This window comes from Macrotis lagotis, chromosome 3, assembly GCF_037893015.1.
Source record: "Macrotis lagotis isolate mMagLag1 chromosome 3, bilby.v1.9.chrom.fasta, whole genome shotgun sequence".
NCBI lineage: Eukaryota > Metazoa > Chordata > Mammalia > Peramelemorphia > Peramelidae > Macrotis > Macrotis lagotis.
The window spans coordinates 70713260-70739127 of NC_133660.1; the positions used below are offsets into that span (position 1 = coordinate 70713260).

The 25868-nt window shown below is 38.1% G+C and overlaps 1 protein-coding gene across 3 annotated transcripts in view; it reads left to right on the forward strand.

Annotated features, from left to right (window-relative positions):
• Nucleotides 1-25657, forward strand: part of ENPP6 (ectonucleotide pyrophosphatase/phosphodiesterase 6) — a 170081-nt gene extending 144424 nt beyond the window's left edge. For 2 of the 3 annotated variants that reach the window (XM_074228901.1, XM_074228899.1), the window contains 3 exons: nucleotides 6501-6624; nucleotides 11066-11126; nucleotides 24334-25657. In XM_074228901.1, the coding sequence (XP_074085002.1) occupies nucleotides 6501-6624; nucleotides 11066-11126; nucleotides 24334-24646 (498 nt within the window). In that variant the 3' untranslated portion in view covers nucleotides 24647-25657. The remainder of the gene's footprint in view (nucleotides 1-6500; nucleotides 6625-11065; nucleotides 11127-24333) is intronic. The other variant, XM_074228900.1, reaches the window with a different exon arrangement.
• Nucleotides 25658-25868: the final 211 nt, after the last annotated feature.

Here is a 25868-nt window from a genome sequence, read left to right on the forward strand (position 1 = left end):
CACAATCTCTGTAGCCTATGTCTCCTCGCCACTTCCACAGTCACCACTCTAGCTTAGCTGAGGCTTTTAAGCATTTTTACCTGGACTATTGAAATAGTTGTCTAATTATCTTTCTCAATTCTCTCTTTACCCTAATACATCCTCCAGTCTCCTGCTAAGGAAATTTTCTCAAATTTTAAGTCTTTCTTGGGTCATTTCCCTACCCCCTTAATAAACATCACTGGCTCCCTATTACTGCCAGGATCCAATATAAAACATGTGTTTGACATTAAGGCTTTTCACAACTTAGCACCTCCCACACTTTACTTTCTTCAACATATACTATAGTTCAGCAATACTGGACAACTTGTTATTCCTCAAACCTATCATTTCCATCTTTTTGCATGATGACTGGATTGCTTTTCCTTTCTCATCTCTAACTTTTTCCAAGGAGATATTCCTTTAAGACCCAGCTCAATTCCACCTTCCAGAGGAGGACTTCTAAATCCTGTCTTGAATATTCCCTTCTTTTTTGGGGGGGGGAGGAGAAAAGGGAATCAGGATTGTGACTTGCTCTATCCACTTAGCTTTTCTTTAAGCATTCCTTTCTAAGATTATCTTCTACTCTGTATCTTGTATGTGCCTATCTCTCTTATTTGTAAAATATGATCTTTGAAGGCAAGGACTGGTGTATGTATGTGTGTGTATGTGCATGTGTGTTTGCTTTTCTTTGTGTAATACACAATGAGAGTTTTTATCCCAACTCCTACTTGTCGTGGAAAATGAAGAGATCAAGGGATAGCTACATCTCCCCCATCATGGTCCCAATGGTTATTCCCAAGTGGTTTCTGTGATCCTTGAATGTTATCAGCTCAAGTCCCCATTGTGGTGTTTCACCAATATCAGTTGCACAGTGAAAGCTTCTATTTCCTTGGTATTGATTAATCAAATTATACCCATTAGTTTGACAAATGGATATATACTAAAAACATATAGTAAGAACCCAAGTTTTAAAAAACAATCTTCTTAACTGCAATATACTCTCCTCTCTACATTTTGGTCCTAGGCATAATAGGTTCTACCATAGCTACTGTAGCATATCTCTTAGCCAGAAGCATTATTTCTACTATCAAGTTCATTGATGGGGCAGTATAGCCAAGGGATGAATTTGCTTCTTTGTATTCAAGGAATGAGATCTTTGCCACAGAGTTGATTCCTAGTTGGACAGGGTCATGAAGGCTGCTTCTCAGAGCTCTAGCAGCTGTGGCATCTGGCAGACTCAGCTGGTTCTTCCAAGCCTTTGAAAGCTACAAGGTCATTAATTCCACCTCCAATCCACCAGTAAGCCTATAGCAAGTTCTTTCCTCACTTGCTACCAGAGAAAGGAGAATTGAATTTGGTTAGTTACTGCATTTTGTCTGCAAAATCAATTTTAGTTCAATAAATTGAATGGCCTTTCTTCATCATTTAGTATGCAGCCAGGCAATGGTCACAAAATATCTGATCCTTCTCTGAATTAGGGTAGAGTCCCATTGGCAAGCACCTCCAAAATCAGGCTCCTTGCTTACACATGCTACCAAGTCTGTCCCCCCTTTGGCTAGACCCCATTACATTTGTATAATCAGTACTTCCTATAAGTACCTGAAATGTAGGAAGTGCTTAATACATTTTTGTTGGTTAGTTGACCTAATCCAAAACCATCTAGTTCATTGAAAACCATCTCCAAGGCCAATTGTTTATCTGAAATAACTCTGGGTGTAGACCTGTCATGTCAATTGTCTTCTCTAATGGTGTTCACATGGGTGAATTTTTGTGATTATTGAAGTCTTTGGATAGTTCATCCATCTTTATCTGAACTCAGAATCATAAAATCATAAACATTAAAGAGAGATAGGATCAAAGAGGTAACGACTCCAATTCTCTCACTTCTGAAATGGAGGTTTAGCGAAGGTGATTTGTCCAAGGTCATCCAGATAATTAATGGCAGACCTAGGATTGGAACCACATCATCTGACTTCCAAATCAGTGGTCTTTCCACTTTCCCAGGCTGCCCTATCAGAATTACCCCATATTATTTGTTACATTATTTCCATGCTCAGAAATAACAATTGCTATTGTTGTTAATGATTCTAATGCCCTGATTAGGACTGTTGTAATTGTAACTGTGTAAGCATAGGGAGTGAAAAAGCAACACATTCATTAAATTAGCTGATGAAGCTAAATCTGGAGGTGGTGTGATCATCACTGAAGACAGATAGGGTGAAGGGAGAAATGACAGTAAGATAGAAATGCTGCCAGGTAATAATACAGAATCAATCTGGGCAGTTATTAATGACAGCTGGAGATTGGAGGGAGGGCTGATGGAAATTCAGGAAACAGAAATTCAATGAAACAGAGAGGTTTGAAAAAGCATTAATGCAAGGGAGAGATTTACTGGGTGTGAGTGGATGAGCATTCGATGTAACATGGCAGCCAGACAAGGTGTCAGGGACCCCACCCTTGCAGTCCTCACCACACTGTCCCAAGTGATGAGCAGGTTTCACCCAACAGCTGGTGGCAGCTGGGGATTATTGGGAGCGCTCAGGGGGCCTGAGAATAACTCCAAGGTAATATTGGCAAGTCGCCTGCCCCACCCCCACCCCCAGCCTGCTGATGCTTGAGGTTTCCACTGACCTGTTCATTTAATACCTGGTGTAACTGTAGTCTGTCTTGGCGTAGCTATTATTGGTAAAGAATAAGTGGTCTTGGGAAGTGGCATCAGTACAGTGGGAAAACTAGGAAACTGGAGGGGGCGTTGAGAGTGGAAGATTATATAGGTTGTGATCTGTGAAGCAAGGGGAAGTTTACCTCTCTGATGACTACACTGAATTCAGTTAGAGGCTTGGGACATTTCAACTGGATTTGTTTTCAAGGGGTACAAGAGAAGAATGGGAGTTGTCCAGACTCCTTTAAGACTCGACTTAGTGGGAGGCAGAGAACATAGTGAAGCATAGTAGAGTCAAGCTAAGAGTTGGAGGAGTAATGGAGCAAAGAGGTGGCACCCTTGGGGCTTATTCTTGAGTTTTGCTCATTTTCGATTTCCCCTCAAGTCAGGTCTTCAAGAAGATACTATCTTACCATTTGGAGGAATTTGGCATCTTAAATTTAGAGCTAGAAGGGATCAGATATCACTGAATCCAACTCCCTAATTTTGTAGATGAGAAAACTGAGCCTCAGAGAGTGATACTCTGCAATGTCTTTTTTTTTTTAGGGGTTTTTTTTTGCAAGGCAATGGGGGTTAAGTGGCTTGCCCAAGGCACACAGCTAGATAATTATTAAGTGTCTGAGGCCGGATTTGAACTCAGGTACTCCTGTGCAATGTCTTTTAATGATTAAAAATAATTCAAGGGGTGGCTAGGTGGTACAGTGGATAGAGCACAGGTCCTGGAGTCAGGAGTACCTGAGTTCAAATCTGGCCTCAGACACTTAATTACCGAGCCCTGTGGCCTTTGGCAAGCCACTTAACCCCATTGACTTGAAAAATCTAAAAAAAAAAAAAGATAATTCAAGATCATGGTCTGGGTGATTTAACTATTTCATTAATATTAATTAATAATGTTGTTTTTAAAAAAAGATGGTCATTTGACCATCTCTCTTAGACCAAGACAATCATGGTGGAGGTTCAGTTGGAGGAGTGGCAATAAGCTCTGATTGATAAACTCAAGGGGAAGTGGTTAAAATGTTGGGTTTCCCTGGAACAGAGAATCTGTATCCAGATCACCTCCAGCCTTGAGTCTTCAAATCAAAGAATGTATGCCCCACCCAAGTCTGGCTGCCCCAGCAGGTTGGGATCCTAGTCCAGGCTCATTATCAGCAATATCCTTAATAGACCGAATGTTTAAAATCAAGACTTTAGAAGAAGGGGAGAACTCCAGATCTCCCACAAATTATTAGTTATTAACAATAATTTCTCTCCATATATATATATATATATATGTATATGAAGCACATGGAGACATATCTCTCTCCCTCCCTCTGTCTCACACACACACACACACACACACACACAACACATTGTAAAGTCTTTGAGGGCAAGGATTCTTTCATTTTTGCCATTGTACCCCCCCCCAACCTCTAGCACAGTGCCTGGATCATAAGAAATGCTTGTTGAAATGGTTGAATTCACTGGAGAAAGGTTCTGAGGCAGCCTTGGGTATTAGGTAACAAAGAACACCAAGAAATGGTAGATCATCAATCCCCAATTTATCCATCAAGATTAATCATTTTGGTTTCCTGCACTGATGAAATTGAAAGTATCTACAATGGAATGTGTTAGAAATGCAGTATGATCTTCTTAGCGTGTTCAAAGATCTTTTTAAATTGCTTTTATTTCACTGATAATTAAATATCTATAACTATTAGCCATTAGAGAAGGACAAGTAGAATGATGAGCAGGTCTTGAAACCACCTACCAAGAAAGAGCTATTGGAGAAACTGGGGATGTTTGGTCCAAAGAAGAAACGCATGGAGGAAGGAATAGCAATGTCCTCTGTGGTTCCAGAGGGCAGATTCTAGTGAAAGGCAAGGTGGGGAAGTGGAGGGAACACTGAATTTGGAACCAAAAACTCAAAGTTCTAATTCCAATCCTACTGTTGGCTAGCCATGCGATTCTGACCAAGTCACTCCACTTAGCCGACCCTTGGTTTCTTCATCTGTAAAATGAGTTGGATGCTTGGTAATACTCTTTGATTTCAAGATACTGGGAGACAGAATTTTTGTCAATAAAGAAAAAATTTGTAACTAAAGAGGTTCGGGAATGAAACAATTTATCCAGTAAGGTGGTGAGCTCCCTATCATTTCAAGTATTCAACAAGGGAGTCTCTCACCAGTATTTCCAATCAGTTAATCAAGCAAAGGTACATTATTAAGTACTTACTATGTGGGTTCAACTAGGTAGTTCAGGGGATAGAGTGCCAGGTCTGGAGTCAGGAAGCCTCTCTTCCTGAGTTCAAGTCTGTCCTGAGACACTTATTAGCTGTTTGATCCTGGACAAGTCACTTAACTTTGCTTCAGTTTCCTCGTCAGTAAGAATTGAGAAAAGAAATGGCAAAACACTCCAGTATCTTTTGCCAAGAAAACCTCAGTGAGGTCACAAAGAATCATCCACAACTGAAAAAAAAAAGGGCTGGAATACTATAATACTATTTGTCCAGACACTGTGAAATGTCCATGGACTGGCGAATTCAAAGACAAAACTAAAACAAAAAGCCAAAAAAACCAATTCCTTATCCTAAAGTGCTTATACTCTATAAAGGAAGGAACCTATATAAATATATCCAAAATAAACATAGCATTAATGCAAAGCAAAGAGGTGGGAGGGACACCAGCAGCTGGGGAGAATCAGGAAACACTCAGGGGGGAGGGAGGTAGTATTTGAGCTGAGGAAACTCCAGACTCTAAGAGTCAGAGGTGAAAGAGAAGTGCATTCCACATGCGGGGTGGGGGGTGTCCTGAGCAAAGGCACATCAATATGATGACATGTGTCATATTGAGAAACGGCAAGAAGTGATTTAGCTGGATCTTAGAGTGCATAAAGGAGAGTAATGTAATAAGATTGGAAAGGTTCTTTGGCACCTATGAAGAGTTTTGAATGCTGCCACACAGAGGAGTCTGTATTTGATCCTAGGGGTAATATGGAGCCTTACTGTTCGGTTGTTTTTACAGTCATGTTCTACTCTTCGTGACCTATTTCAGATACCTGGCAAAGACACTGGAGTGGTTTGCCATGTCCATCTCCAGCTCATTTTACAGATGAGGAAACTGAGGCCAACAGGGTTGTATAGATTGATGTATAGATGATGAGTCTTCCTGACTCCAGGCTCAGCACTCTGTGTACTATGGCACAAGCTACAGTAATAATCCCCTCCATCTATACTATATGTATAAGTATTTGTGTGTGTATGTATGTGTGTGTATGTATACAGAAACATACACACATATATCCATATATTTGTAGCAGTGTGTGAATATCTGTATCACTTGCATATACATCATTGTTTCAGGTTGTTTCCCCCATTATAATATAGCTCCTTCAGCTCAAGGACCCCTGCCAATTAACACTGTGCAGGAGAAATCACTTAATAAAGACTTGCTGACTGATTCAAATAATACATAGCATTTCTGTAGAACTTTAAAGTTTGCAAAGTGCTTTATGAGTATTGTCCTAGCTGATCCTCACAAGAATACTCTGAATTATTTTACAAATCAAAAAACCAAAGCAAGTTAAATGATTTGCCACAGATAGTAAACATCTGAATCAGAATTTGAACCCTACTCTTCCTAACCTCCATATCCAGTTCTCTTACTCATTATACTATCTAACTCCTGATCACTGCTCTAAGAGTATGCAAGAAACCCTCTTTGCCTCCAGTAGGAGGTTGGCTTAATTGACCTCTGAGACCCTTGCCCACTTTGAGATACCCCAGTTCTAATCATGGTCACTCCAAACACTTGGGTGTATGTTTCCTTTGCTTGATCTTCAGAAAAAAGAAATGCTCCCCTTCTGGATGAACAGCACGGGGCAGCGGCAAGGCTGGCAACATGGATGGCACGGCTATGACAATGAGCTCATGGACATGCGGGGGATCTTCCTGGCCTATGGACCTGGTAAGCCAATGAGACAGTCCAGGTTCCTTAGCTATCAGCCCTGAAAGAAGCTTCTTGGCAGGAAGGCCTGGCTCCACTCTCCTAGGATGGCAGGCTGGAGGGATTTCTTTCTGACCACTATTTATGAGGAAGCCTGAGCAAACCCAGCAGGTCTCCCAACATCTTGTGCTGGATTTTTTCAAATGCTTCTTGGGTTTGGCAATGTGGCCAAAATACTTTTCCTCGTAAATTCTGAATCCCGAGTGCAGTGGGAGGGAAAATGTATTCCTCATGTCCGTGATTCGTTTTACACTTAATTCATCTAAATGTTATTTCACAGCTATCTGATGTCTGGGAAGGCTTATCAGCCACGGCTGCTGACAGCTGTGTGCTTCAAACCTGCTCCAGTCACTCTAGGAGGGCTGAGGGAGGAACCTCTTCCACCACTATTCCCAATGCTGAGTGTTCTGGTGGAGCCAGGTGGGTTAGTCAGTGCCAGATTGAAGCCTGGGTCAATCCTCGAGTATATCAGACTGCTTCCATTACATTAAGAATGAGTCTTGGGGCAGCTAAGTGGCACCAACCCTGGAGTTAGGAGGAGCCGAGTTCAAATTTGACCTCAGACACTCAATAATCACCTAGCTGTATGACCTTGGTAAATCCCTTAATCCCATTGCCTTACAAAAAAAAAAATCTTGATTAGAGCTAGAAGTGACCACAGAGGTTATCTGGTCCAACCCCCCTCAGTTTACAAATGAGGTTCCAAGAAGAGCTGAAGTGACATAGCCCGTTGTCACCAAGCTAAGAAGTGTCAGAGGGCAGGATTTGAACCCAAGGCTTCCTGTTTACATGTCCAGTACCCTGTTTCCACTCTGCCTCTTGTACAGAAATTTTTATCTGCCTTGGGCAGTATGGGAAAGCCTATGAATCCTTGAAATAAAATACATAAGATTAACAAAAGAAACCAATTCTGTTGAAATAACAATCATTGAAACTGCCTTTTCTTTAAAAACAAAAATAAAATCAAGTCCACAGATTCTAGGTCAGGAACACTCTGCTCTAGAAGCTTATTTGAATAAGTTGACCTCTCCAGTCTTATAAGAGCCCCCAAATTATTGGTTAGTCTAGAACAGAGACAGACCTGCTGGATCAGGGCAGAATTTCATGAGCCCTTCCAGTTCTGACTCACACTTCTAGAGTGGAGATGGGGAAATGACATCTGCTGATATCATTCATCTCCCTATTGTCCAGCAAAACTGGACTGCTCACCATTCCCCTTGTCCTCTCCACCTCCCATCTCTGGGTCTTTGCTCAAGGTGGACCCCACTCCTGAAATGAATTGCTTCTCTATAGTTGCCTGTTGAAATCTTTCCTTCAAGACTTGTCTCAGATACTAACTTCCACAGGTAATCTTTCCTGCTCTTTGCAGGACCTGATCCCTCTTTCATTCCTCACATTTTTGTCTGGAATTCTACTTTGCCCTTAGTACAATTTTACTTCATATCTTTACTTACCATATTTCCCCAATTATAAGACACTCCCATATATAAGATGTCTTGCACCTTAATTGGGGGCCTGAAATTTGAAAAAAAAAGTATTACAAAAAAGTATTGACCTCAAGTTTTATTCATCATGAAATTCAAGGACCTTCTACTCATAGCTTTCAGGAATCTTTTGGGCAAGTCTGGTGCATGGACTCATGCTTAGTCCATTCTATTTCAATTGTGTCCTCCTTTGAAATCAGTCACTTCTTTTCCAGCAGCAATTCTATTGGTCTCCTGCTGAACTATCTTTGTGGACCTAGGAATTCCAATTGTCCTTTGCTCTTCAATCCATCTCTTCAATTCCCTCTCTAAATCCAGCCATGGTCTTCTCTTGCCTGGTTGTTTTCTTTTTTTCTAGGTAATAGGGTTAAGTGGCTTGCCCAAGGCCATGCAGCTAGACAATTATTAATTGTCTAAGGTCGGATTTGAACTCAGGTACTCCTGACTCCAGGGCTGGTGCTCTATCCACTGCACCACCTAACTGCCCCTACCTGGTTGCTTTCAGTTGGGTTCCTTCCTGTAGCCAGTTTCAGATTGTTTTCTCAGTTGGAGGAGGATCAAACTAATGTTCAGCAGCATGATTTCCATTCACTTTTGCAAACTGGATCACTTTGAACTTGAATTCAGCATTGTATGAAAATCTTTTCTGAGTCATTTCTGGGCAGAACCATAATCTAATATACCAGTAACAAAAGCAAAATAATGAACGCAAGCCAACAAGCTCAAAAAAAGCAGGAAATGCAAGTAAAAAAAATCTACTATCACTGTACAAGTTGCTCCCAGTTTTTAGACTCCAAATTTTTTTGGAAAAGGGTGCTTGGGGAAATGCTTATATGATTATATTCCCTCCCTTAAACCCTATTTACATTCTAAACTCCATAACAGAAGAAATTGTGATATTTTCCAACTTTGTAGTAGATACATTTTTATTGTTGTTTTCCTCCCCAATGCAATGGGTTAAGTGACTTGCCCAAGGTCAAACAGCTGGTAAGTATTAAGTGTTTGAGGTCAAATGTGAACTCAATCCTCCTAACTCCAGGGCTGGTGCTCTATCCACTGCACTACCTAGTTAGCCCTGAAGATACATTTTTTGGAAAGGCAGTGGGGTTAAATGACTTGCCCAAGGTCACACAGCTAGATAATTATTAAGTTTCTGAGGCTGGATTTGAACTTAGGTCCTCTTGACTCCAGGGCCAGTGCTCTACACACTGTGCCACCTAATTAACCCTGAAGATACTTTTTTTAAAAGTATGTTGGATTGAATTAATTTTGTTAAATCAGATTTTACAAGGTCTAACAGATGTTCATGCAGACCATATGTGAATCACTTCCAGCTCCCCTCATACAAATAAATGTTCATCAGTGATTACCTTTCTCATTTGCAGGAAAACTGGCCAGATCATCAACTGCTCTTTTTTTCTTCCTTTCCCAATTTCCTGACATTCAATAACCATGGATCTGCTAAGCTCCCTCTGCTTCCCCTTTTCCAAACATTATACTAGCTGCTATTGCTCAATGTTTTGAAAGTTCCTCAAGCTGCTACACTTCCCACTAAAACTCAAAGTTTAATGAAAGTTAATAAGGAGGCTTCTTAGAATACCTGGAAATTGTATATAACATAATTTTGTTGATCGGTTTTTTAAGTCACATTCAGTTCTTTGTAATAACATTTAGGGTTTCTGTTTAAAGATACTACAGTGGTTTACTATTTCCTTCTCCAACAAATTTTATAGATGAGGAATCTGAGGCAATCTGACGATTAAGTGACTTGCCTATGGTTACACAACTGGTGTTTGAGGCCAGATTTGAATTTAGGTTTTCCAGACTCCATCGAAGAGCTCTTCATAACTTAACAATGAATACCCCTCCTACTCATTATTTTAACTCTCTTATTCTTTAGCTCAGTGTATCATGAAAGCCTCAATAAGAATTAGTTAACTACTGCTACTTTCAGTGATGGAGGCAACTAGGTGTCTCAGCAAATAGAAAACCAGGCCTGGAGTCAGAAAGAGCAATCTTCTTGAGTTCAAATTTGGCCTCAAACACTTACTATTTGTGTGATCCTGGCAATTCACTTAAACCTGTTTGTCTCAGTTTCTCTGTCAAATGAGTTGGAAAAATGGCAAAACCACTTCAGTATCTTTGTCACAAAAACCCCAAAGGGGTCACAAAGAGTCAGACACAACTAAAAGTACTAAACAACATCAAGAGTTTCCTCACTCCTAGTTCCAACAAGAGTTGGTTCAATGAGTAATTAGAACTGTTGGAACATAAGAGATAATCTAGGTTCAAGGTCTATCTGTAATTCATCATCTTTCTTCCTCGGGGAAAGTCATATAACAAACTATGGAGTGTCTTCCTATTCTCAATATGCAAAAAACAAGATGAGGATGATCGATGGTGAGAGACCATGCCTCCAAGTACTGATGGAAGGAATGAGTTATGTGGTGTCTTAAATACGCAATAAGCACCTACTCTTTGCTCAGCTCTGTGCAATTTTACAAATATGATCCCTGTTTATCCTCACAAAAACCCTGAGTAGTGATGCTATTCCCCCATTTTATAGATGAGAAAACTGACTGGAAATGGAATCCAAAGACCTGGGTTTAAATAATAGCTCTTCCAGGTGTTCCTTAACAAACTTGTGCACGTCACAGCAATTCATACCAGGAAGGGACTTCAGAGCTTCTGCTAGTTGTTTCTTCTATCTTCTTTTCCCCCCTAATATTCTTTGAACCACAATTCAACTGCAAGGCTCTCTTCCTAGTTGTTAATTCTCCACTCTTTAAAGTTACTTTGTGATTACTTTTGGTTATATATGTATCCAAATAGTCGAAAATAAGCAGGGTATGGGATTTTCCTCTGCCTTTTGCCTATCACTGCTCCTCAAAGGGCTTTTGGTTTTTGTTTGTTTTTAGCAAATGTTACTTGGATTGTATTGTGCCTTAATGGGAATGCCCTTCTCAGCATCCCAAACAGGTGAGTATCCAATCCCAAATGGAAGATTTCCTGTGATAGTGAACTCACCTTCTCCCAAAGTAGCTCATTCACCTTTGGACAATAAGGACATTTCTTCCTACATCAAACAACTTTACAAAGATGCTGAAACAAAATAAGCTGAAATCTGGCTTTGCAGTTCTCCAGTGTATCTTCCTTTACTAAATTAAACCCTGTTAGTTCCTTCAACCAATCTTCTGTGGCATGGTCCCTCTCACCAAACTAGGTACCCTCTTGTCAACCAAACTACTCTGTGCTTTTATTTTTTTTGTTTTAATTTACCCCCCCAAAATTATATGTAAAAAGAATTTCGAACATTCGTAGGATTTTTTGGTTGTTTTGATTTTTAAATTCTCTCCCCCTCTCATTGAGAAGGCAAACAATTTGATATAGATTATACATATGCAATCATTCAAAATATAGTCCCATAATAATCATGTTGTGAATGAAAACATAGACCTTCTCCCCTCAAAAAACACCAAGAAAATAAAGTAAAACAAAGTAGGCTTCAATCTGCACTCAGACTCTCCAAGTTCTTTCTCTGGGGGTGGATACCATTTTTCTTTTTTCTTTTTTTTTTTGCAAGGCAAATGGGGTTAAGTGGCTTGCCCAAGGCCACACAGCTAGGTAATTATTAAGTGTCTGAGACCGGATTTGAACCCAGGTACTCCTGACTCCAAGGCTGATGCTTTATACACTATGCCACCTAGCCGCCTCTGGATGCCATTTTTCTTCATGAGTCCTTCTGTACTTTTGGTTTCTTCATTTGTGCAATGGGAATTATCAGGTCATCTTTGATTTTGAGTTGTAAGGAGAGGTCAATTTAACCCCTTTGTGTTCAGATGAGGATTCTGAGAAAACTTTTTTTTCTGAAGTAATTTAGGATCACACAGCTATTAACTATCTGAAGCCAGATTTAGACTAAGTTCTGCTGATTCTAAGCCAGTGCTCTATCCACTGAGTCATATAACTGCACTGAAAATTCATTTTCAAAGAAGCTTCTCTACAAAAAATTTGTCTGTATATTCTGTACTTTGTTCTTAATTTCCTCAGCTGAAAAATGGAAATGATTATAATAGCACCCAATCTAACAGGATTTTTTGTGAGAATTGATTAGATAATTTATCTGAAATGCTTACTGAATTCTAGAGTGCTATGTAAATTTCAGCTTATTATTATTATTATTATTATTATTATTATTATTATCGTCCTGAGAAGGGTTTGGAGTCTCTCCATGGATATCCCACAATAAACCATTCATTGCTACCTTTTTTTTTAATTTTCAGACTCCATTTGTGGCATTTGGATCACACTTAGTTTGGGCTAGTGATAGAGTAATCCAATTCCAGAACTCTTTCTATTAAACACATTTGCTTCCTATGGATACAGGACTTTGGACCCTGAAAATTTATTAGTTTCTCTAAAGACAAAAAAAAAAATAAGAAAAGATGGCAAATTGAGACTTGTTAGGAAGATCTCACTACCATGAGCTAGAATCAGGGAATGGGAAAGAAGATGGAAGATACTTAAAAGCATCATTTCTAGCAGGACAATTCTTAGCCTCAAACCAAAAAACCTTTTAAAACAAAACACTCAAAACTGAATCAGGTTAAACTTAAATTTACTACAAAATCTTTGTCTGGAGAAAAAAGTGCTTTCATATCTTTCCCCAAGACTTAAAGATTTCAATCAGTCACAGCCAGAAGGAAGCGCTCCCATCCTTCATTCTCCCTCATACCCTTCCATAAGAACTAATTGCAAAAATGTTTCCAGGCAGAACAAGCCTCTGGAACCTCTTGTAAGCCAAATTTCTGGCTCCAATTGCTCTTACTTCAATTCTTCTGAAAGACTGAATAGCTTTATGACTTGGCGAGCTTATTCCAGAGAAAATATAAGAGGCTGGCCTTTTTTAGGCATTTCACTGGGCTCTGAGATAAAGGCCCAGCCTGCTGGAATCCTGGTACGTGCCTACAGCTTAGGTAAGAACTCTGACATCCCTGCTGTTGTTGAAATACAGCCTGAGAGGTCTGAGGCCTTCCAGGGCCTGTCAAGTATTACAAAAAAGAGAAAAGGAAAAGGAGTTTGAAAAGACAGCTTTCCTTTGGTTCATTGGTTCAGATGGGTACAGCCTCATCTTGTCTCAAGATAAGGTCAAGATTTAGTGGCATCTCTGCAAACTCAACAAGCCACATTTGGAAAAACAGACCAGGGTGAACAGTGACAACCCCAGTCTGTAGAGTTTTTCATTTCGGAAGGAACCATATTTTATATTTAACTTTTTTTTTCAACCTGGATTCCAAATCTGAATTAAACAGAAAGTCAAACTGAATATCAATCATCTCTGAATCAGAGAAGAGGAAAGGAAGGGTGGGAAACGGAATAAACATTTATTTTTTATTTTTATTTTACATTTTTTATTTATTTACACATTACTAAAATAGTCTTGTTCCAAGAGTGAAAATAATCCCTCCTCCCCCACAAAACCAAAAAACCTCACAAGAAATAAAGTGAAAGAGAAAAAAAAATGTGCGTCAGTCTGTGTTCCGATACCATCAGCTCTCTGGGGTGGCTTGAATTCTTTATCTTAAGTCCATCAGAGAAGTTACTTCCATATTTTTGCATAGTTGCTGTTGCTGCTTGTAATTCCCTTCATCCATTTCTCCCCACTACCAATGATTATATTTTCTCTCTCCTTTCACTCTGACCCTCTTCAAAAGTGTGCTGTGGGACAGCTGAGTGGCGCAGTGGACAGAGCACTGGCCTTAGGGCCAGGAGACCCCAAGCCTACATCCCACTCCAGAGACCCAGCAACCACCCAGCCCTGTGGTCCTGTACAGGCCACCCAATCCCACTATCTTGCAAAAGTAAAAAAGAAAATGTGTTATATCTGACTATCCTCTCCAATGATGTACCCACTCTTCTATCCCCTACATCCCCCTTCCCTTCCCTGTCCCCTTTCTCCCATCCCTTTCTCTCCTTTTTCTTCTAGATTTCTATGACCTATTGTGTGTGTGTGTGTGTGTGTGTGTGTGTGTGTGTGTGTGTGTGTGTGTGTGTGAAGGCTCCCTCAATGCCCCTCACTTCCCCTGCTCCATACCATTGCAAAAGCTATTTCTTGACTCTCTTACATGAATTATCTTAGTCTATTCTACTTCTCCTTTCCTTTTCACCCACTGACTCCATTTAAAAATTTTTTATAATTTGGCTTCAAATTCGGCTCTCTCCTGTGTCTTGACTATAAAAGCTCCTTCTAACTGATCAGGTTCATATGGGTATTATCAGTATCTTCTCATGCATGAATACATGCAGTTCATCATTAAATCCCTCATAATTTACCCTTCTGGTCCACCATCTCTATGCTTCACCTGAGTCCTGTACTTGAAGATCAAACTTTCTGTTCAGCTCTGGCCATTTCAACAGGAACATTTGGAATCCCCTGTTTCATTGAAAGTCCATCTTTTCCCTTGGAAGAGGATGTTCAGTTTTGCTGGGTAGTTGATTCTCAATTGCATTCCAAGCTCTTTTGCATCCCAAGCCCTATGATCCCTTAATGTAGATACTGCTAAGTCCTATATGATTCTGACTGCAGCTCCACAATATTTAAATTGATTTGTTCTGCCTGCCTGTAGTAGTTCTGGAACTTGGCTATAATATTCTTGGGGCAGGGGGGTTGTATCTCAGGAGGAGATTGGTGAGTTCTCTCAATTTCTATTTTGCCCTCTGCTTCTAGGATATCAGGGCAATGTTCTAATAGAAATTCTTTAAAAAGTAAGTCAAGGCTCTTTTCCCAATCATGACTTTGTCTCTCTTGGATCAATTTTCCTGATCTGTTGGGTTTTTTTCAATATTTCATGTTTTCTTCTAGTTTTTCATTCTTAGAGGTCCTCTGATCCAGACTCTTTATTATACAGATGTGGAAATTGAGGCCCAAAGAGGCAAAAGTAGTTTGCTTAAAGTCATGTAGGCCCTCTGTCCTCAGGGGCCCTACCTACTTTGGCAATGACAGCAAATGAGCAATATGCAAGGAGACAGAGAGTGCCAAGAACATTATCATTTTTAGACCATTCACTTGACTGGTGGTACTCTAAACATGAGATCTTTCTCCAGCGACTATTGAGTAGACATGTTGACTAAAGAGTTAAATCATATCATCCTTGGCCATATATAACCTATATCACCCCTTCCAACTCTGACAGTTTGTGTTATGTTCCTGTTAGACTAGCTGCTCAGGAAGTGTTAGGTTCCTGCTGGCTATCTTATCCTTACCCAGGTGAATGTTGAAGGGGTGGGAGACAAGGGAGACAAATTCTCCTGATTCTCCAAAATCTCCAAGATCTCTATTTATTGAACCAAATACAAGTGCTTAAATATCCTCCCCAGTCCCTGTCCATTCCCACTCCCATGGCACTCTACAATAAACCAGTAAAATAAGGCTCTGATGCTAGAGGACCCCAGGTGATGAAAGTTTACGTATTTGCACACACAACAGTCCCTTACAAGTTTGCATATTAATCAGAGTTCCAGAAATCCCCCAACCCTACTCCAAGTCTGTATATCTTCTTGAAACTACAGTCTGAAGTCAGGAAGAGAGAGGAGACCAAAGGAATATCCAGGTCTTCGAGAGAATATCATGGGTAACTTGGGTTGGGCAAGAATTGTTTACATCTGTTTACTCACCTGCTCTTAATTAGGGCATATTCATAGGACTTATTCTTTGGGAACCATCTAGAAACACAGTACCAAAGATAATGGCAGGATGATTTTTTTTAGGTTTTTTTTTCAAGGCAAACGGGGTTAAGTGGCTTGCCCAAGGCCACACAACTAGGTAATTATTAAGTGTCTGAGACCGGATTTGAACCCAGGTACTCCTGACTCTAGGACCAGTGCTTTATCCACTGTGCCACCTAGCTACCCCTGGCAGGATGATTATTAGAGAGACCATCTAATTCCTTCTGGGCTTTCCTGGTTCATGGAAAACTGTGAAACTGATGGATGGAGAAGAGTCGGGGGAATTAGGAGATTATGGGAAGATGATGCTGTCCTAAGACCCAATGGATTCCCGATCCCCTGAAAGCACTCCATGGGGCTTAGAGATGTACCACTCTACTAAATCATAAAAGGAATCACCTCTAGATTCTTTCACTCAACCCAGGAATCCATGGAGGGACACCCAGAGTTCTGCAGGGATTCTGGAATAGACAAAGCTAGGAAGTCTAGGCACTTCTACCACAACTCAAAGCTCTAGAAGGAGTCTATCTGAGGCTGTGGTCTGTGACTGAGAGATTTAGGGTCAGTCTAGGTGTGTTTGGCACTGTGTCAGGCAGGGACCCAACCCATGTCTGTAACTTTTGTTTGAGCTTAACTCCAGAAGGAGCAGCTTCAGGGAAGGGGGAACAGAGGGTCTAGCAAATCACTCCCAGAAACAGAGCCTGAGGCCAACCCAGTCTCAACAATTCAAGTCCCTAAATATTTAGGTCTTATTTTAAATACTGTGCTAAAAGCTGGGGATACAAAAGTGATTTATAGCACTTCTTTATATGCCTATAATTAGTTTTGATTTCTTTATCTGAAAACTGTTCATATCCTTTGACTATTTATCAATTTGGGAATGGCTTGTATTCTCATAAATTTGGGTCACTATGTGTTTGAGAAATGAGGCTTTTATCAGACACATTTGCTGTAAAGATAATTTCTCAGTTTTCTGCTTTCCTTCTACTCTTGATTAACTTAATATAATAAAAATTATCTATTTTACATTTCATAATGTTCTCTATCTCTTTTTTGGTCTTGAATCTATCTCTTATTTAACTTCATCTTTAAGAATTTGGGTGCATATGTTTAATATTAATATTACTTTGATATAGTTTCCTTCCTTATCTCTTTTAATTAAATCCTTTTTTGCTTTTGCTTTTTCAGAGCTCAAGATTACAACCCTTACTTATTTTTTTAAACTTCAGATGAAACATAATAGATTCTGTTCCAGCCCTTTTTCTTTACTTTATGTGTATCCATCTGCTTCAAGTGTGTTTCTTGTAAATAACATGTAGGATTTTAGTTTTTGATCCACTTCACTATTGCTTCCATTTTATGTGAGAGTTCATACCATTAATATTCACAGTTATGATTACTAACTGTGTATTTCCCTCCATCCTATTTTTCCTCCTGTTTAATCCTCTCTCTCCTTTCACCCTTTACCTCTTTACCAATGTTTTCTTCTGTCTACCATCTCCCCGATCTACCCTCTCTTCTTTTTTTTTGCAAGGCAATGGGGTTGTGACTTGCCCAAGACCACACAGATAGGTAATTATTAAATGTCTGAAGCTGGATTTGAACTCAGGTACTGCTGACTCCAGGGTCGGTGCTCTATTCACTGTACCACCTAGCTGCCCCTCTACCTTTCTTCTGTCAGATCCCTCTCCTTACTTAAACTCCTCCCCTCCTACTTCTCAGTAGGGTAAGATAAATTTCTATATTCAAATGATTGTGTATATTATTCTCTCTTTGAGTCAATACTGAGAGTAAGCTTCATGATGCCCTTTGCCCTCCCTCCTATCTCTTCTACTGTAATAGGTTTTACATATGAAATCATTTACTCCATTCTTCCTCTCCTTTCCTTCTGCACTCTGTGTACTCCTCTTTCCTCATTACTTAGTTTTTTTATGTCACTCCCTCAAATTCACCTTATACTTGTACCCTCTGTCTATACATATGTAAATTCCTTCTAAAAATTACAAGTATCACCTTACCATATCAGAATGTCAACACTTCAGTTGCATTGAATCCCTAAAGTTTACTTTTTTCCTTTTTTTCTTTCTTAAACTTCTCTTGGGTTTTGATTTTGGAGGTCAAATACTTTGTTCAATTCTATTCTCCTTATGAAAGCATGAAATCCTTCTCTTTTGTTGAATAACCACTTTTTCCCTTGAAGTATTATACTTAATTTCACTGCATAGGAGATTCTTGGTTGCAGTTCTAGCTATTTTGCCTTCTAGAATATCATGTTCCATGATCTCCAAACTTTTAATACTGTAGCTGCTAAGACCTGTTTGTGACTCCCTGGTATTTGAATTATTTTTTTTCTAGCCACTTGCAATATTTTCCCCTTGACGTGATAGTTCTGTAATTTGGTTATAATGTTCCTTGGATTTTTTATTTTGGGATCTGTTTCCTGAGGTGATCTGTGTATTGTTTCACTACCATTTTGCCTTCTGGTTCTTGGAAATCAGGGCACTATTCCTTGATAATTTCTTGAAAGATGCTATCCATAAGCATCCTTTTGATTATAGCTTTCTGGTAGTCCAATGACTCTGTCTCTCTTGGACATATTTTCCAGGTCAGTTGTTTTTCCAATGAGGTATTTTGCAGTTTCTCCTTTTTTTATTCTTTTGAATTTGTTTGATTTATTCTTCATGCCTCAAATAGTCATTAGCTTCCACTTGCCCAATTCTAACTTTTGAAAACTTGCTTTCCTCAGTTAGTTTTGTATTTTCTTTTCCATTTGATCAATTGCATTTTTGTTTTGTTCGTTTTATTTTGTGTTTGTGTGAAGCCATTACTCAACTAGAAACTGTCAAATGTCTGAGGCCAGATTTAAACTCAGGTTCTCCTGACTCCAAGGAAGGCACTCTAATCACTAGCTGTCCCTCCTATTGTATTTTTGAGTTATTTTCTTCAATGGAATTTTTGGATCCCCTTTTCCATTTGGTCAATTCTACCTTTTAAGCACTCATTTTCTTTTTCCAAGCTATTTTCTAAATTTTTTTCATAATTCTCTTGCATCTTTCTCTTTTTTTCAAGTTTTTCTTCTACCTCTCTTTTATGATTTTAAAGCTCCTTTTTGAATTCTTTCAGGAGTTTGAAACCACTTCCTGTTTTTCTTTGGGGTTTTGCCCATAGTTTTTTGTTTTGACATTATTGTCCTCTTATGAGTTTGTGTCTTGATCTTTCTTGTTACCATGATAACTTTCCATGGTCAGATTCTTTTTTGTTATTGCTTTTTGCTCTTTTTGGGGGGCATTTGCCTTTATTTTTTAGGTTTTTGTAAGGCAAATGGGGTTAAGTGGCTTGCCCAAGGCTACACAGCTAGGTAATTATTAAGTGTCTGAGACCGGATTTGAACCCAGGTACTCCTGACTCCAAGGCCGGTGCTTTATCCACTACGCCACCTAGCTGCCCCTTGCCTTTTCTTTTAAATTTGAGTTCTGCTCCCTGGGTTGAAGGGGCACTGTCTCAGGATTCTTTTGTGAGAGACTATAGTTCCTGACTATTTACCTGGTGCAAGTGTTGCCTGAGACCTATGGGAGAACTGGAATTGAGCTGGGAGTGGGGGAGTAAGAGAAGCTTCTGGAGGCTGTAGAGACCTTACAGTTTACCTGGGACTAAGCTGGGGTCCTAATGCTGCTATATGACATATGCTGAGGGAAGTGAGATGTTTCTATGTTTCATTGAGGCTATGATGAAGCACCTAGAGGTCTGGCAGTGGTAGTTCTTGGAGCTGGAGTCTGTGTGTTCCCCTGGCTATGCTGAGATATGTGAGGGGGTCCTGATATTAGCCTTTGCCTGTTCCATAAAACTGGAGCTCAGAAACTCTACCTTGGTTTGTTGAGGTGGGGCTTGCTGCTGGCTTATTGGGATGCTCCCTATCCTGAACTACATTCTCCTTTTGCCCAAGTGAGACAGACCTTTCTTGGCTGTCTTCCAAGTTTCTTGGCCTATAAGATTGTTCCATTTTGTCTTTTTGCTGGTTCAACTGTTCTAGAATTTGCTTCAGGATGCTATTTTATGGTTATTTGGAGGTGAATAAGGGAGAGTTACAGTGATGTATTGTTTACTATACCGACTTGGTTCCCATAAGTTCTTTTCCAGTTCAGGTGTTTTTGGAGAAGATTCAGATATATAAAAATACAAACATAATAAACATATAAATAAAGAAAAGTTAGAAGTTTTTTCATTAAGATCATAGCTAAATCATGGATGTCATCAGAAATATTATTTGATTATAGTTTTAGAAATGCTAGTTATAGCAAGAAAAAATTGAGGGCATAAGGAAAATCAAAAAGAAAATGACACTTAGTCATTACCTTAACCCGATTGCCTTGCAAAAACCTAAAAAAAAGTTATTATTATTATTAATAATAATTTTAAAGTGCTCAGCAGAGTACCTGGCACATAGTAAGTGGAAATTTTAGCTATTATTATCATTATTGTGAGAATCCTGGAACATCAAATCAATTAATTAAAATAATTAATAGTTTTATCAGTAATAACAATAATAATAGTTAAAATTAACAAAGTGCTTTACATATGCTGTCTTAAGTGAAATGTTATATGTATAGTAATGATGGAGGTTATAAGATAAATCCATAAAATCATCAGTATATGCATTCCAAAAGTCTTTGTGCAGTTTTAAGTTTTAATAATTTCAGAAGTATAAAAATATAATTTGGAATTTTAATTATTTAAATTCCTTTTGCATTTATTTTGTTTTTGAATTTTTAATATTAATTTAAAATTTTAATTTTAACAACATACATTGTGCCACAATTTCTGGGTGACACTTTATCAGACCAATGGATTGAGATAAGGAAGTTACCCTGCTTTGCCACATCAATCAACCAACTAGACTTTTCCTTGTAGTATTATATTAAAACTATTATCTATGGATCAGAATCTCATTCTTCAGATTATCTTAAGGCTAGAATTATAAATACAATCTTTTAGTCACTGAGCAGTAACTAATAAAAAGTTTTACAACATCAGAAAATCAACTAGAGTACAAAATAGTATTAATGTTAAATTGTGATCAGAAAGCTATCAATATTTTTGAAAAAATAATAATTAAATTTTAAAATGTTTTGGTAAGATTATGGCAGTCATATTTGTTAGCCTATTAAGCTTGGAACCTCAAGAAGATTTTTGGGATGCTCTGAATATAAGCAACTGATTAAAATGTATTAGAACCAAGTTATAGGTCATAATATAAAAAAAATGCTTCAAATCACTAATAATTAGAAAAAAGCAAATTAAAGCAATTTTAAGGTTCCATGGCACAACTTTTAGACCAGCAAAGATGACTAAAGAGAAAGGGGACAAAAATTGGAGGGACTATAGGAAAGTAAGTTCATTAGAACACTGTAGAGCTGTGAATTATGGAAAGCAATTTGAAAGTATCCAGAAAGTTACCAAACTATGCATATCCTTTCACCCAACTAAACCACTCCTAGGTCTATACCTCAAAGAAATTAAAGAAAGCGGAAAAGGACCTGTATGTGAAAAATATCTTTAGTAACTCTTTTCCTGGTAACCAAAAATTAAAAACTAAAGGGATGTTCTCCTATTGAGGAATGGCTAAAGAAGCTGTGATACATAAATGCAATGAAATATTTTGCTGGATAAGAAATGATAAAATAGATAATTTCAGATGAAACTGAGAAGACCTTTGTGAATTTATCCCAAGTAAATGGAACAGAACTAAGAGAACAATTTATATAATAACTATATTATAGAGAAAAATAAGACTTTAGAATTCTAATCAATGCATTGATAAACCTCAAGACACAGTTTCAAACATGACTAATATGGGAATCTATTTTTCCTAACTATAAAGATATGCACTTGAGGGATTTATTTATTTGGTGATAATTTGTTAAAAATTTGCTTCATGGGCATGAGAATAGTATAAAATAAAAGGAAAAAATTCTCCTTCCTATTTAAGTGACTAGGATGATAGTTTGCATGGATCCCCTAATACAAAGGGATCTAGCTAACCATGGAGAGACTCATTACTGGAGACTGAGATTCTGATGATGAAATCATTGATCATAGCAATCCATGAAATGGGAAAAATAAAATTGCTGAGGACTGTGTACCCCACTCCCTTTTATCTCTGCAGTGATGGTGGCAACATAGCAGGAAAAAGAAGACAGAGGATGCTAAGAATGTTTTCAGAACATCAGTAAACTCTAATTTGATTGTTGATACTGGGAAAGCAATATCCTTTTCCAGTGAACCACATGAGTAGTCCTATTTCTGGAGTAATTGAGTTATCAGTCTTGATATTCTTGCTGTAAATGAAACCAGAAGAAAGAAGAGAATTGTAGTTAAATGGAAAAATTACTCAGTTACTTAGAGGAAAAGAAAGGAGTTGACTGAATAAGTGACAATAAGTATTATTTCATTGGACATTCTTACCACTTGTTGTAGTACTGTTGATGAATATTTGGGGAAAATGTTTTTGTGAATATAAATGCAAATTATATGCCATCATGAGTTAAAAAGGATGAAATAGTAAAGAAATTCTGTGGAGAACTTGGTAGAACTATGTAGATCAAATAATCACTTTGATTCTTGGTGATTTGAATGCAAAGGTGGAAAAAGGTGAGGCTAGGGAGAAATACATGAGGAAATTTGATTCAGTAAAAAGAAATGGGAGAGTTCCAGATTTATAGATTGTAATTTATAGATTTTATATAGATAGATATAGACTATTATTTTTAGATTTAGACATATTATGCAGTATTTTCTTTTAAATAATTGGTAGTCACTGAATATAGTAAGCACCAAACAATATTACAAAAAAATGAAATGGACTACATTTTAATACATCGGAAAGATATTACAGACATGGAAGTTATACATGAGTCATCTGTCTTTTCACAATCAGACTATCTACTCTTCAGAGCTAACATGAGAATTTATAATTATTAAGATGAAAGAATAGTAATAAAAAATATTGCATTCAATTGAAAAGAATTAGCTTTGAATTATTTAAACAGGATTTTAAAAGCCCAATGTAACATATAACAGAAATGTCATCAATATTAACTAGAAAAATTTCATTTAGAAATCAAATAAATGAAAATTAATTGTTATAAAGAAGAAACCAAAAGAGATCAGAAAATGTCTTAATGAGCAAACATTTAACTTATTTGCCAAATAGAGAGATGATGACTGCCAAAGGCAACCTTAAGTTAGAATATAAACTCATTTCTAAAATCTTATGAAGAAAGATAATGTATGACTCACAAAGTAGAGAAAAGCAGTAGAATATTAAAACCAGTCTAAAGAAAGCTTGTCAAGATATCCAACTAAGCCAAGTCAACCTTGGATGAAACCAAGGAGGGAAATAGAGGGAAGACTACAAACAGAAGAAAAATAGAAAAAAATACAAAAATTATTACCAAAAACTCGTTTCTCCATCCAAGACGGTGGAATCATCATGGTTGGACCCTAATGTCACAGTCCTAGATTTCCTTAAATAGGAGTTAGAAATGTATTAGTAGGAATAAAAATGATAAAAGCAACAAGATTGGATCAAGAATATAGAGAGAATATCTAATTTGGAGGTAATGCAATCATAAGGACTTTGAGCTCTCCAGATTGAAAACTCAATTTACAAAGTATTTAAAGGATGACAAGATACCAAAAGCATAGAAAAAAATCTCAGATTTGCTGATTTTTAAAAAAATCCAAAAGGCAACTGGCAAAATATTAGCAATTAATGGACAGTTGTTGTTGTTCAGTTATTTCACCATTCTGACTCTTCATGAGCTCATTTGGTTTTGTTTTTTTTTTTGACAAAGATACTAGAGTGGTTTGTCATTTCCTTTTCCAGCTCATTTTATAGATGAGAAAACTGTGGCAAACAGGGTTAAGTGACTTACCCAGGATCACAGAGCAAGGAAATGTCTGAGGTCAGATTTGAACTGAACATCTATCTGATTCCAGGTGTGACATTCTATGTACGATACCACCTATCTACATTAAACAGTCTTGATGATACACAAAGTGACATCATGTAGAATGGAGGCATGGTATTAAATGATGGGGCCAAAGCTTTGTCATTTCATAAAGAGTTTATGTCTGATACGTAGTAAGGACTTAATAAATGCTTGTTCCCTTTCCCCACCACGATGAACTCAAAGATGTATAGAATGTAAGACCACATTATATACTTGCTTGTTGGTTGTGAAAAAAAAAGTGTGCTCAGTAAAATAATCAGTTTATTTAAAATAAATAACAAAATAGCAAAACCCTTTTCTCTTACGCTGTCATTGCATTTTTGTCCATAGCTTTGCTGTTTCTATCCCAAAGGACTGTACTGCCTAATAAATACAATCACTCCCTTCCCCAAGTTAACTCATTCCATCTCTGCCCATCAAGTGAGAGCCTCTTTCTATTTCCTTTTCAGATTTCAAGACCAACTTCCGAGCAGCTCCAATCAGAGCAGTAGATGTTTACAATGTTCTGTGCAGCGTGGTGGGGATAGCACCCCTGCCCAACAATGGCTCCTGGTCCCGAGTGATGTGCATGCTAAACAGCCAGCCCAGTGTGGCCCATTCGGTGCAGCTGAGCAGCTGTATCCTGGCATTCATTCTCTTCTTATTGTTTGTATAACAGATCTGATTCCTTGTCCATCAGTGTGTCTGCAAAGTGGAAGTTGTAGTTTTCCCCTCCTTTTATATTTGAGTAATAGCTTCATTAACAGAATCAATACTAGATAAATTATAAATGGACCATATATGAGATGGTGATATATACATTCTCTTCTACAGAAAATTCTTTTTTCTATTATTTTAAGTCACTTTTTTGTTTGAAGGTAAAGAGCATTTCAGCTGTCTCTGATTCATCCAAATCTAAACTTCTTGTTCTTCATACCAAAAGAGCCAGGATAAGACAACCATCTGGATAAAGATCCTGGCATTTTGCCAACTATAGTACTGTTTCTGTCTCCTGAGTCCATCTCTTACATGTTTTCTTGCAAAGCAGTCCTCCCAGGACAGATCTAGCTCACATGCAAGACCATTAGCTGGTATTCACATCTATAATCCAGCATCTATTTCTTCCACTCAACATCAGAAGAGGCCTGGGTCAATGCCTATGACATTTTCATGCTCCTGAGGGCAATGAAAGGGGCATTGCTCCTACCAGAACTTTCTAAATGGAGTGTTCCTTTGCTTGAGTCTCTTTGTCCATGGTTTAAGTGAAATCCCAGAGCAAATCAAATTTTGTTTTATCCAAAGACTGAATGTATCAATCTCTCTAGTCCTGTACAAAAAAAAATCACCTTAGAAATGAGCTCCTACGAGGAATCAGAATGTAACAGGTCCAAAGCAGTAATTTACCCCTTGCTAAGAAATAAGCACTGGATAGAGATTTGCTAATATTTAAATGCTCAAGGGCAGTGCCATGATGATGCCTTTTTTAAAAAGATTGCTTCCTCCTTAGCATTTATTCTGGTAAGAGATGACATGTATGTTATTTCTGAGTAGGCAATGATTTTCTTGGTCATGAATTAATGGGCATATTACCAAAAATAATCACATGAAGAGAATTTTTAAGCTTCTTCTAGAGATCAATAAATACACCAATAAACATTTATCAAGTGCCTGCTATATACCAGCTGGCTTGTAGCCAGATAGACATCTATGAGACATATTAACTATGTCACCCTGGCAAGTCACTTATCTCTCTCTCTCTCTCTCTCTCTCTCTCTCTCTCTCTCTCTCTCTGTACCTAAGGCAGTTCTAAGACTGTTGCCAAGAGTTATGGATAGCTTCTTCATCATATTAGTAAAATCCCAGATCCAGGTCCTTGGAAGACAAAATGGAATAGTTCCAAGTTGTTAGGTTTTGTTTTGCTTTTTTTAAATTGTCCATGTTCAAGCAAATCATATCACAATCCTGAATACCAAAAGAATGAGGGAGTAAGACCAAATGCATGTCA